At 59.7% G+C, this 12764-nt stretch overlaps 1 protein-coding gene across 2 annotated transcripts; it reads right to left on the bottom strand.

Annotated features, from left to right (window-relative positions):
* Positions 1-2247: 2247 nt before the first annotated feature.
* On the bottom strand, positions 2248-12678 carry SERTAD1 (SERTA domain containing 1). Of its 2 annotated transcripts, none has more exons than XM_043501451.1 (3): positions 11687-12678; positions 3005-4705; positions 2248-2918 (listed from the first exon to the last, which is right to left on the bottom strand). In XM_043501451.1, the coding sequence occupies exons 1-2, from the start codon at positions 11791-11793 to the stop codon at positions 3958-3960; spliced, it is 855 nt and encodes a 284-aa protein (XP_043357386.1). In that variant the 5' UTR covers positions 11794-12678; the 3' UTR covers positions 2248-2918; positions 3005-3957. The 2 variants fall into 2 exon arrangements, with proteins under 2 accessions (XP_043357386.1, XP_043357387.1); XM_043501452.1 differs by lacking the exon at positions 11687-12678 and adding an exon at positions 9715-10117.
* Between the last annotated feature and the right edge of the window lie 86 nt (positions 12679-12764).

Genomic DNA, 12764 nt, shown 5'->3' with positions numbered 1-12764 from the left:
CCCCGGCCGAGATTGGGGCCCCGTGGCGCCGGGCGCTGCCCAGACCCCAGCCGAGATCAGGGCCCCGTGGCGCCGGGCGCTGCCCAGACCCCAGCCGAGATCGGGGCCTCGTGGCGCCAGGCGCTGCACACACAATAGAATTATGATGATTTATTTTCCCTGCAAATGTGGCAGAAGGTTGGTTTGTAAACACCCAATGGCTGCGGGTGCTGGGAGCTCCAGGCGTCACCCCGCACAGAGGGGACTGAGGCCCAGCGAATGGAGGGGCTGATTTTCCAGAGAGATTGGTTCCCAGTGGGGGCTGAGCGCTGCACATGCTGCCCCAAAGGGACTCGCCCACAGTCACCCAGGGAGCTGGGAACAGACCCCCATCTCCAGTGTCCCAGGCCTCAAGGTCTAGCACCCTCCTCCATCTCCTGCCCTCAGTGCAATCACATGGGTAAGGTGGGGGAGCGGCTGAGGTAACTGGCATCTGTGTTTGCAGAAAAGAACCTCTCCCGAGCTGCCAGGATGGAGCAGCAGTGGGCAGAGCCCCTCTGAGCTATTGCTCTAAGGACGGCAGGCGTAGCCCTGCTCAACCAGCTCCGGGAAGTGGATGGGTGACAATCGTTTCTGGAAAAAGAAAAGGAGTACTTGTGGCACCTTAGAGACTAACAAATTTATTAGAGCATAAGCTTTCGTGAGCTACAGCTCAATGCATCCAATGAAGTGAGCTGTAGCTCACGAAAGCTTATGCTCTAATAAATTTGTTAGTCTCTAAGGTGCCACAAGTACTCCTTTTCTTTTTGCGAATACAGACTAACAGGGCTGCTACTCTGAAACCAATCGTTTCTGGAGGGTTTGTCATTTCCTGCCGGGCTGCTGCTTCCTGGTCATGGAAGGTGCCGCTTTGAGTGTGCTTTGAACAGCTGGCTGGGCTCAGATCCTGGCTCTGTTACATACTCTCAGCCAGGGTCTGGGCAGCGTCTGGCCTGACGGCGCCCTGATCTCGGCTGGGGTATGGACAGCACCCGGCACAACGGGGCCCTGATCTTGGTCAGGGTCTGGGCAGTGCCTGGCACCTACAGGGCCCTGATCTCAGCCGGGGCCTGGCCCAACGGGGCCCCTGATGATGGCTAAAGCATTGTAAAACATGTGTTTTCTATGTGGAGCAGAGTCTCTGCTGATTCTCCTAATTTTCTTTGTCCATGGGTTGCCCCCCCTCCCCCGCATTCTTGCCTGGCCTCAGCCAGAGACGTGGGAACCCTCCACTCTGATACGGCTCCTCTGGCCCGGGCACAACCTGCCCTGGAGCGGAAGGAAGCATGCGCTGGGAATGTTTCTTCCCAAGCTCCCGCCTCTCCCCCGACCCTGAACCGACCCTGAACGAGTAGCTGACCCCTGGGGGGAAGCGTCCTGCAGGAGCCGGCAGCTGCCCAGGGTGAGACCTTTGGGACCCGGCCTTGTGCCATTGCGGGGGCACGCTCCAGGGAGGGGGTCAGTTTCCTACAGACAGTGAGGAGTTGGCAGAGGCCCATCAGTTGAACTCCCAGGCAAGTGATGGGGTCACCATCTCATTTGCTGACCCCCAGGATGTGGGGAGAGTGGGAAAGCTGCCCCCTGCTGAGGCTGGAGCGCTACGGAGGCACTGGCGCTGGGCCCTTGCGCTCGGGCAGTTCTTTGTTCGGCGCCAGGCCAGAGCACAGCGGAGTGGCTGCAGCGCCGGTGCCAACCACTGCACACGGTGCAGAGGGATGCGGGCCGGGCGCCACCTGCTCAGGGCCAGGGAGCAGAGTTCAAGGCTGGCGGCAAAATCTGCCCGGCTTTGCCCGGTAACAGCAGTCACTGGTGAACTCTGTCCCGCAGCAGGGGCTGGGCAGCGAGGAGCCAGATACACCCTCCTTCCCCTCGCCGCCAGCCAGGGCCAAAGTCCCAGCTGCTGGTAACCCCCGAGCATGCGGGTCTGTGGGGCAAAGTCGCCAGGCTCCCGGTGCATCCCCGGGGAGCAGCAGCAGGCAGAGTCCCCATGTGCCAAAGCAGCCCCAATGCACAACCAGAGAGGGGGCAGTGGGGGCTAGTGGGTATGGCCCTGGGCAAGGAATTGGGGGCCATGGACTCTAATCCTGGCTCTGCTACCCACACCAGCTGCTTGCCTTGTGCACGGACCCACGGTGCCCTTGGAAAACAAACGGCGCCACTCCCGAGGCCTGAGCCACCACCCTGGGGATGCTGAGCCAGGTGCCCCGTGTTACAGAGGTGCAGCCAGAGGTGCTGGGCCCCGGGACAGCAGCTCCAGGCCCAGGAACTCCACGGTGCAGACCCAGGGCCGTGGGCGCCTGCTGACCCCAGCCCAGCGCCAGGGGCTGCATCCAGAGCCCGGCTGAAGCAGCTGCTACAAGATGGCTGATTTCCCATGCGGGGGAAGAGGTCCTGGTAGTGCTGACAAGACCCCCCTGCTCTTAGCTAGCGCCTCCCTCTGAGGCCCCTGAAGGGCTGTGCAGCCAGCAGGGGTGGGAGGCAGGACGCCTGGGTTCAAAGCACCTGGCGGGAGCATGATCAGAGTGGGGATGTCCCAGCACCCTGGAAGGGGACAGTCGTTGGCCACTGGTCCCAGAAGGGGATGTGACTGCTGACAGTTACACAGTGAGTCAGGGGCTGAGACAGGAAGAGAACCCAGGCATCCTGGCTCCCAAACCCCCTGCTCTAACCACTAGACTCTGCTCCCCTCCCAGAGCTGGGATAGAACCCAGGCGTCCCGCTGTTACAGTCAACTTCTGATGGGCTCAAACAGGGCTCTTTATCTCTGTCTCAGTTGGGACTGGTCCCAGCTGTCTAACCTCCCCCCCACACACCTGGACACGGTGTGGCTGGGACCCCACCCAGCAGCTGCACCGGTTCCCCTGGGACCAGAGGCAACTTCACATGGGCGAGTGGGTGCACTGGGCGCGTGATAGGCTCTGGGCTGGGGGCAAGCGGGCGCACTGGGCGTGGGCTGGGCAGCTGGGCTGGGGGTGAGCGGGCGCACCAGGTGCGGGCTGGACTCTGGGCCGGAGGCGAGTGGGGGGGCTCTGTGGGATCATTCTTGGTGGGAAGTAATGCAGATCAATGGAGTGGGGATCTGGCCCAAGGGTAAGTGACACAGGGAACAGCCCGAAGGAAAGAGGGGCAGATGAGATGCAGCCACCCAGGACTTGAGGCTGGCGCAGCAGGAATGGCTTGCGGGTACAAGGAGACAGTGGAAGCGGGGTGCAGAGCCAGGGGTGTTATTTTCCTTTCAAAGCAGTTCACAGAGGCTTTTCGGGAGTTTCCGACATTTTCCCCGTCGCTCAGACAATAAGTTATTTCCAGACTGTTCAGAGCCCAACCTGGGACCCACCAAGGGCCAGGAAATGGCCTCTTACCTTCCCCCCAGCCACGGCTCATCTTGCTAGGATGGGGGAGGCCTGGGGGTGAGACCGGGGGGGGCAGTGCACTGGGGAGGGGCTTACTGAACGTGTTGCCATTCTTGGCTCTTGCTCTTGGACCAGGGGTTACAGTGGCTTTAAGGCCCCTTTGCGCTTCCTGTATTCTGAGCCCTGGCATCAGTTAGAGCAACCTCAGGGCTGCTCTAACTGATGCTTCTCCCCCTATGGGCCCCAGGGGGCAGAGAACAGCCACAGCACAGTGTGCTCCAGCCATGCCCCTGATCCACCCCCTACATCAGGGGCTGGGAGCAGGGCCATTACACCAGCTCTGCACTGACCAGGGAGACCCTTACGCACGGGAACCCTCAGGGGGCTGACGCGACCCCAGGGCAGGGCAGAGGGGCCAAAGCCTGGCTGAGAATTCAGGTCGAGAAACACGGGGCCAGGTCTGCAGCAGGGATCAGCCAGCTCCACTGACAGTGCCGGATTTACCCCAGCTGAGGATCGGGCCCCTGATAAATTAGACCAGGGGTATTTAATACTATCAGCCTCCCTCTGCCCCCCACCCCCGCCCTCAGAAGGCGTGTCCCCCCACGAGCACGTCCATCAGGTAGTCCAGGTCGCTCATGTCCAGCCGGTCCTCGGCGCCGGCCAGCACCTTGCTGTCTGAGTCCTCGGCGCCAGAGAAAGCCTTGAAGCCGGAGAGGCTGGTGGGCGACCACAGGTCGCAGTCGTACATGGAGGTGTCGATGTCCTCAAAGATGTCCTCCAGGCCGTCCTCTAGCAGGGAGCCAGCTGAGCTGAGCAGCTCCAAGGGGCCCAAGCAAGGGGCTGAGGTCCGAGCCAGCTCCTGCTTGGCTCCAGACTCGCCGGCCAGCAGTTGCTCCTCTTCAGGCCGGGCAGGGCTCAGGACCTCCACCTGACCCAGGTCCTCCAGGATGGCGGAGATGGAGGCATCCCTGGTGGAGAGGAGGAGATCGTCCCCCTGGTTGTCGGAGGGTGGCTGCTGGCAGGGCTCCAGGCCACTGTCCCTAGAGTCTGAGGCAGGGGCAGGAGAATCCACCCCGGATGGGGCCTTGGGGCTGTCTGGGGCCACCGGCCCCCTGGCCTCCTGCTGCATGTGGTCCTGCATCCGGCGCAAGGTGTTGGCCACCAGCACCAAGTGCCGCAAGTTGGGTTCCACAAGCCGCAGACTCTGGTGCAGCTTCAGCATGGAGATGTTGAACAAGGATCTGGCCGGGGCGGCACTGGGGTCTCGGGGCTCCAGCTCGCCGCCCTCCATCTCCCCCCGCGTGCGCTTCACACCTTTGGCCAGCATGAGTCTGCAACAGAGACGGGAGCAGTGAGTTCCACCGGCTTGCAGCCTCGAGTGCATCCAGGCCCAAGCCCCAGCCATCTGACCACAGGGTGCAGGACTCCTGGGTTCTTTCTCCAGCTCTGGGAGTGGAGCTGCATCTAGTGGTTAGGGCAGGGGGACAGGGAGCCAGGACCCCTGGGTTCTCTCCCCAGCTCTGGCAGGAAGTGGGGTCTGGTGAGCGGGAGCAGGGAGCCAGGACTCCTACTCCCAAGTGTTGTTATTCAGTCCCAGCAAACTAGCCCCAGTGGACACAAGACCAGGCAGCTGGGGTGGGGGGCACCTCCATGAGCAGGGGCTTTTCCAGCTCTGGTTGTCCTGGTGATGCAACACCCCCCCAAAGGAGCGGGATTAGCCCTCTGGAGCCATTGGGCAGCCCCAGTTGGGGGAGAGTATTTAACTCCTCCCCATCCTTCTCACCCCTCTGAGACCCACTCCTGTGTCCCCAATCTCGTGCAGGTTGGGCTGCCATGGTCCGTGAGCATTGCCCAGTCTTTCCACTATGGGGCAGGGCAGGCCTGGGAGCCCCACAGTGCAGATGGGGAGCTGAGGTCCAGAGACGCTGGCCCAAGGCTGCAGAGAGTCTGTGGAAAAGCAGGGGAGCTGAACTCAGGTCTGCAAAGCCCCAGGCAGCTGCCCTAACCACTGAACCATCCTGCCCCCAGCTGCCCCACGACTAAGACCCCAGTGTAGCCGGGACTCAGGGATGGGGCTGACTCGTGAGCCAGTTTCAGTTTATGCCACACTACTCAGGCATGTTCTAGTGGTTAGAGCAGGGGGGCTGGGAGTCAGGACTCCTGGGTTCTATCCCAGCTCTGCCACGGATGCCCTGTATGCCCTTGGGCACAAGACCCACCCCCTTTCAGTGCCTCAGTTTCCCCCTCTGTCACCCCGGAATAGCAGCACCAAGGGACTCACCTGAGCTGTTGTCACCGAGCTGCAGCCCTTCCCAGATGGGGCCCCTGCGTCTGACAACCCCTGTTCCCTCCAGGAGACGAAAACCTTCTCCCTGGAGATTTAACCCCAGCTCCCTACAGCAGAAGAGGGGCCCACACCCCTCTCCTGCAGGCCGACACCCTCCCTCTGGAGCTCTCTTCCCAGGCAGCCCGGGAGGAGACGGGATCCGGCTCAGCCTCCCCCAGCCGAGGCCTCCCTGCGGTTCCTCCCCCTGCCGGAGCTGCCAAGGCTGGAAAGCTCCAGAGAGGGGAGTGCGGGAGAGACACCAGCCCGGCCCTTAACTGGCTTGATACCCGCTGCCCTGGGGGGAGGGGGCGTCAGTCAATAGTGAACTATACAGCCCGGGGGTGTCTATACTGTCCTATAGAGCCTGCCCTTCCTAAAGGGGGGGGTTGTTCAGTTCCTGTGCAATGGCATTGTATAGCTTCTAGCACTGGGCCATATGGGCCCTGGAAGGAGTCTGGGTCCTCCCACTTTTCCCCTCCTCTCCCCGAGTTCCCATGAGGGGTGCACGCACCCTCCAAAGCACAGACCCCAAGCAGGGCCAGGGATCTGCATTTCCGGCTGTCACGGAGTCCCCGGGCGATGCTCTGGAACAGGGAGCCCTGCTCCCCATGAAGCCCTGCTCCCCACGAAGCCCGGCAGGACTCTGGGGGAGTCTCCTCTCTGGGAGCAGACCGTCCCCAGGACACACAGCTCACCCGGCTTCCCCCTTGCTGGGTCTGACCTCGGAGCATTCAGCATCCTCTGCCCCTCCGTGCGCTTCCCACAGCGAGTCCGCCCAGGCGGGGTCGTGGGGAAACCAGAGGGTCCTGCCCCCCAACTCCGCAGTCAGACGAGACTCTCAGCCAGCCAGTAAAACAGAAGGTTTATTAGATGACAGGAACATGGTCTAAACCAGAGCTTGTGGGGACAGAGACCAGGACCCCCCAGTCAGGTCCATCTTCGAGGGGCAGGGAGGCCAGAGGCCCATCTGGCCCTCCCCCCATTTCCCCAGCCAGCTCCATCCGATGAAGTGAGCTGTAGCTCACGAAAGCTTATGCTCAAATAAATTTGTTAGTCTCTAAAATGCCACAAGTACTCCTTTTCTCTCTCCAGCAGTTTCCCCCAGACTCCACCCCCCCCCCCCCCGCTCCTCCTCCAGCCTTTGTCTCTCTCCCTGGCCAGGAGGCCACCTGATCCCTTTGTTCTCCAACACCTTCAGTTGGCACCTTTGCGGGGGGGGGGGGGGGGGGGGCAGGCCATTCTCTGCCTAGACAGCCTCACACTGCCCTCTAAAAGAAACGGAGAACTTGTGGCACCTTAGAGACTAACAAATTTATTAGAGCATAAGCTTTCGTGAGCTACAGCTCACTTCATCGGATGCATTTGGTGGAAAAAACAGAGGAGAGATTTATATACACACACACAGAGAACATGTATATAAATCTCTCCTCTGTTTTTTCCACCAAATGCATCCGATGAAGTGAGCTGTAGCTCACGAAAGCTTATGCTCTAATAAATTTGTTAGTCTCTAAGGTGCCACAAGTTCTCCGTTTCTTTTTGCGAATACAGACTAACACGGCTGCTACTCTGAAACCTGTGATTATGCAAGGCACTGCCCTCTAAGGCTCTGCAACAATCACCCTCCCTTATCCCACCACCTAGAGACTTAAGGAAGTCATAGGGGAAACTGAGGCACCCACACACTATTCAGAGAGAACATTAAGAACAGTCCCATGTCATCACACCGGCTCCCCCTGAACCAGTACTGGCCAAAGCCCCGGGGACACCGCCCCTGGCCCATCCCTTTGCCCCCAACCCAGGGCAGGGAGGGAGCAGCTGGGACACAAGAGGGGTTTCCTGACACTCCCTGATGCCTGCCCCAGGCCTGAGGCTGCCAGGCTGGGGCCGGGGCACTGTGCTAGGATCATGGCACGTGGGATGCAGCAGAGCTGCTGTGCCAGAGGCGTCACTGCACCCCCTGTGCGTGCCACGGAGATGACACAACATGACTAACGCTACCGTGTCGTGTGGATGACAGATGAATCACAGCCCATGGTTTCCAGGCACCTGCCTCTTAAAGGCTCGATACAAACCAAGCTGCTAGACGCCAGGCGGGACCCAAGGCAGCATTCAAACCAGTGAGCAGGTCACAGGGCTGGTTCCATTCCCAGCTCTGCCCCGGGTGGCCTTGAGTACATCCCCTCCCTGTGCCTCAGTTTCCCCTCTCACCGTTGCCTACTTAGACGGGGATCTCTTTGGGGCAGGGGCTGCCTCTCTGGCAGGGTCTTTGCAGCGCCTGGTGTGATGGGCTCCAGAGCCTGATTGGGGCCCTCAGGTGCTACCTTAATATGAATTATTAGTTATCATGGATGTTGTATTATCCTCGTTAATCGTTAGTATTAGAAGCAGGGACCCCTTCTACAAGGCACCGTACAAATGCCCCAAAGAACTATCAGTTGACGTACTGATACAGTATATGTGCATACAGCACCTAGCGTGACAGGGCCTTGATTTCCTACGGGCTGTTACCACAGTACCCATAATTACATCTACACAAATAGGGATCTTTGCAAAGCACTTCACAGAAGAGGCCATTATCACATCCTCTCTCTTCTAGGAATGGGGAAACTGAGGAACAGGGCACCACAACTTGCCCAAGGTCACCCAGTAGGCCAAGGAGAGCCAGGGCTAGAACTCAGGTCTCCTAACTCCCAGACAACTGCTCTGTCTTCCAGGCCACACGGCCCATTTGCTATGGCTTTCAGCTGCAGCTGGCAGCACCTGGCACTCACTTGGCAGGGGGGCAAGTGGGTGCCCTAGGCACAAGGAGAATCAGATCTAGAGAGATTTAAACATGTGCAGCTCCAGGGCACCAGCCTGGCAGCTCCGGGAAGCCTGAACCCTCTTTGAACAGGAGCAGCAGGACCCACTTCCCCCACACCCAGCCCCCTGGCAGCATGTCTTGGTCCTGTCCTGGAGCGGGTGAGAGGAGAATGAACCCTAACCATTATAATGTCCTTGCTCTGATGGGGGGCTTTGCAGGTGGAGGTCTCCAGACAGCCTGCACATGATGTAGGGATGCCTACAGATGGGGAAACTGAGGCTCAGACAGGAAAGTCACTTGCCCAAGGTCATGAAAGAGAACCCAGGTGTCCTGAGTCCCAGTGCAGGGTCCTATGCACTGTGCCTGCCAGAAGAGCCATTCACCCATGGTCTGTGCACCCTTGGGAACCTGGATTGGGCCAGACTCCTGGGCCGGCCCAGGGGCCCACAACTCCGCCTGTACATTGTAAGTTGTTCCACGGCTGGAGGCTGCTGAGGAGCAAAACGGCAGGCAAGGAAGCCCTGAGAACGTCTGTGCCCCTCGAGCCAAAGCTCAGTGCCCGGAGCTGGGGAGGGGCACGGCTGGGTCTGATCCCAACCCCCTGGGCTTTCCTCCAGGGCCCAAAAGTTTTGTTTCTAAAGGGGGCGATTTTGTTTCCTAGGTAGGTTAGTTATTTTTTCATCCCGCGGGCAGAATGGGGAGCTAGACACCCCAATGGTGGATGCTTGGCAAACAGGGAATCCCCCCAGGACCTCCTCCATACCCCCATTCATCTGGGCACTGCACAGTGTACCTTATCTGCCCCACTGCCCTGGGCGTGCCACCTGCTACCTGCCCCTTGCGCAAGGGAGCCCTCAAGTTACCTGCCCCTTGCCGGGGGTCCCCAGTGGTCCATGCATTGCATGGGGCGCTGCCCCTGTTCCGTGCCTCGCCCCGGGGGTCTCCCCGTTACCCCCCCTGGCCCGGGGGGGCTCCCCGTTGTTTGGGGGGGAGGGCAGCCCCACGCGGCGGGCGGAGCAGCGGCGGGGGCGATTGAGTCACGCAGCAGCTGGAGCCTCCTTCCCCGCCCGGCTCGGGTGACTCACCGGGCTCCGGCTCCCGGCCCCGGGCTCCCCCCAGCGGCCGGCCCCGGGCTTCCCCCCACGCGCCCCATCCCGTCCCGGGACAGCGCGAGCCCCACAGCAGGACCCTCCGGACCCTCATTTACATACCCGGCTCCTCAGGGCCCAATCAGCGAGGTTTGGAACGCGGCGCGCAGCCAATCAGCAGCCGGCATCTCCCCCCCTCCGGCTCCGAAACCGACTCGGCCACCGGGAATTGCTACATCTGCCCTGCTGCGCCAAGCCCCGCCCCTCCCATTGTCTGGGGGAGGGGGGAAGCAGCGTGCCAGCCAATAGCGGGGCTCGGCCGCACGCCTCATCTGCATACCGTGGGCGGACGGGACCGAATCAACACAGCTGGAGGGAGGGGCGGGGTGAAAGGAAAGACCAAGAGGCCCTGGCCCACTGCCATCTGATTGGCCAGGGCCAAGCGGCTCATCTGCATATAGAGAGCGGACGTGAGCGACTCAAGCGAGAGGCGGTTTGAGTGGCAGGGGCGGGTTGAGTTTGTCAGGGCTCAGCCGGCAGCTGCTGGGGGTCGGGTGGAGGAGGGGGGAAGGAGGAGACCCAGGGCATGCCCTCCCCCCGGCCCAACTCCCCCAGCCACCTTAGTGCAAGCAGCATTGATCCTTAGACATGGCTCTGCAGCGAAGCCAGGGGGCCCATCTACCCTGGTATCCTGCCTCGTTCCATGCAGGGCGGTTCCAGCCAGCCCCCCCACAGCGCAGCACAGCGAGGGTGAGACCTGCTGAGCTAGGCAGCTGCGGAGCGTCAAGATTCATGTGATTTAGAGGAAGGTGAAAACAGCCCTGGGGCTCAGAAGCGAAAGTGAAAGGGCCCAGCTTTGCCCTGGGACCAGCTGGGCTGGGGCGCAAACCACCCCCAGGATGCAGGTCCCCAGTACTGCACATCAGGCCCATGGCTTGGCCTGAGCCACATTCAGCCTTTTCCAACCATCACCCCTCTGACCGGCCCCACGTCAGCGCCCCTGGCTTATTCCTCTCCACCACACCGGCGCCCCCCAGGCCTCAAAAGCATCTCTCTCACCCCCGGAACTCGGCCCAACGAAGGTCTCCCTGCCCCCCTCCTCCCTCTACTATCTCCAAAGCAGACCAGGCCCCCAGCGGCCAGGCACCACCCTACACCTGGGAGAAGAAGCACAGAACAGCAAAGAGACTTGCCCAGGCACCTGGAGTGTGCCTAGAACCCCGCTCTCCCCGTTCCCCACCCAGTGGGCCCTTCACTTGACCCTGCTGTGTCCAGGGGGCAGCTAGCGGGTGGACAGAGGTGTTTCCAGGTGCATGAAGCTGGCACCGTGAGGAGAGGCCCTTCAGACAGCAGGTTACCTGGGCGGGGAGTGGGAGCAAGTACATTGATAGGAACCCTGAGCCCAGCTGCAGGGGAAATGCACTTCCAGGGGAAAGACTGCCTAATGCAACAGCCCTACAGCTTTCCTGGTTTCCTGGGCCCAGCTCCTCCCTGCTACCTGAAGCGATTCCTCGGCAGCTGCTGTCGCTTTTTCAAATGCCATTTTGAAAACACACCACTTTTTGTGCCAATCAGCCCATGCTCACCTGAGCTGTGTCAGAGGAAGGATGAGAGACAAACCCCCTCCACACCCGACCACTCAGTCCGCTGGGAAAACCTGCCCCCACCCTCCAAAGATGAGCTTGGGAGCTTAAATTCAGAACTCCCCTGGACGCTCAAAGCCACCGTCTCACCAGACACTGCTTTTATGGTTCATTACAAACCATCTGCAACCTCCTAACCCTCCTTTAGTCTGTGACTGATTTACCCACCTCATTTCAAGGGGTTTCTTGCAAGGTGCTAACCCTCTTGCTGAGCAGTCCAACCCGCCTTGTACGGAGCAGTGACCCCCCAGTTACCTTCACAGTGCACTTCGTCCAGGCTGCAGCAGCTGGAACGCGTCTCTCCCATCACCCACGGTCATCCCATCAAATAAATTACTTCCTCACCTTGTCTCTCGCCATTTGTTTTTTTAAACACGATCAGACCCAAAGCCCCAGCCCAGATCTCACCAGCTCCCCACCCAGCAGACCAGGGCCCTCCAGGGTTAACTCACCGAGCTGCTGGTCTAACATTAACAGTGATGTGCCTGCTACTGGATCCCGTGCCAAGGGCACTGGCAGCCCAGGCGCAGAGGTGTGGCAGGGCTGGCACACAAGTCATTCTTTACTTTAGCTGAGTGGGAGCTACTTCTGCCTGAACGTTCTGGCCCCAGACAGGCTGTTCCCAGGTGCACCCTGAACGTGCAGTTATTGTGTTTGCACTGGCCAGCTGCAGCAGAAGAACTTATCACTCTGCCCAGTGATAGCTTCCAGATGCTAGCAAACCAGCAGCGCGGCTGGGCAAAGGCAAAGACCGGTTCTTAGGAGACAGCCATTTCCTACCAGCTTCTAGATGGGCAAAATCTGAAAACAAACCACAGATGAGATTTTGAAAAAAGTCCCACAAATAGGGCAATTTCTTCCCTCGTCTTTACCGAGAGGCTGTTTTTCACTCAGGGACAAGCCCTGCCTGGGGCCAGCTCTACTACAGTTTGTGTGCAAAAGGAAAGCAAATGTGAGGATGGGAGACCTACCGATTTGCTTATTGCCTGACTTCCTACATGGGAATTGGATAGGGTGACCAGACATCCTGATAAAATCGGGACTGTCCTGATTTTTAGTTCTTTGTCCCACGTCCTAACCGATGGGTCAGGACGCCATTTGTCCCGATATTGCGGCTTTGGCCATTCCGGCAGTTTGGGGTTTTTTCGCTTCCCCCATGTGTCCCGATATTTTGTCTGTTTCATCTGGTCACCCTAGAATTGGATAGTAAGGAGATAGCAGAATTTCCTCCTTGCCTCTTGATCTCTGCTCTGTGTCCGGAAATCATAGGGCAGCTATTTATTTAAAGGACACTGTTAGTCCAGGACCTGCGAAGGGGTGGATAGCACCAGGAGTTACACTGGGATATGGAGCCTTTCATTACTAGGTCACTTGTTTTGTCCGCCCAAGTCTGATCTCCTGCAGAATATTGAGCAGAGAATCCCACCCTACCATTCATACCTGAAGCCCCCTAGATATTTCAGTGAAAATGAAAAGGAGCGTTTCCCCCACCATCTCTAGTCTAACCCCCAGTGAAATCCTGCAGCTCCC

This window comes from Dermochelys coriacea, chromosome 23 (genome assembly GCF_009764565.3).
Source record: "Dermochelys coriacea isolate rDerCor1 chromosome 23, rDerCor1.pri.v4, whole genome shotgun sequence".
Taxonomy (NCBI): Eukaryota; Metazoa; Chordata; order Testudines; family Dermochelyidae; genus Dermochelys; species Dermochelys coriacea.
The sequence above is the reverse complement of the archived record's forward strand: the minus strand, read 5'-3'. Positions and strand labels throughout refer to the sequence as shown.

What these genes read in the sequence shown, in the direction of transcription:
- SERTAD1 (XM_043501451.1), bottom strand. Translation starts at nt 11,793, where the DNA reads ATGACTTGTGTGCCAGCCCTGCCACACCTCTGCGCCTGGGCTGCCAGT. An exon ending in AATGTTAGACCAGCAGCTCG is followed by an intron (nt 4,706 to 11,686) that starts GTGAGTTAACCC and finishes TCTCTGTTGCAG; the next exon opens with ACTCATGCTGGCCAAAGGTG.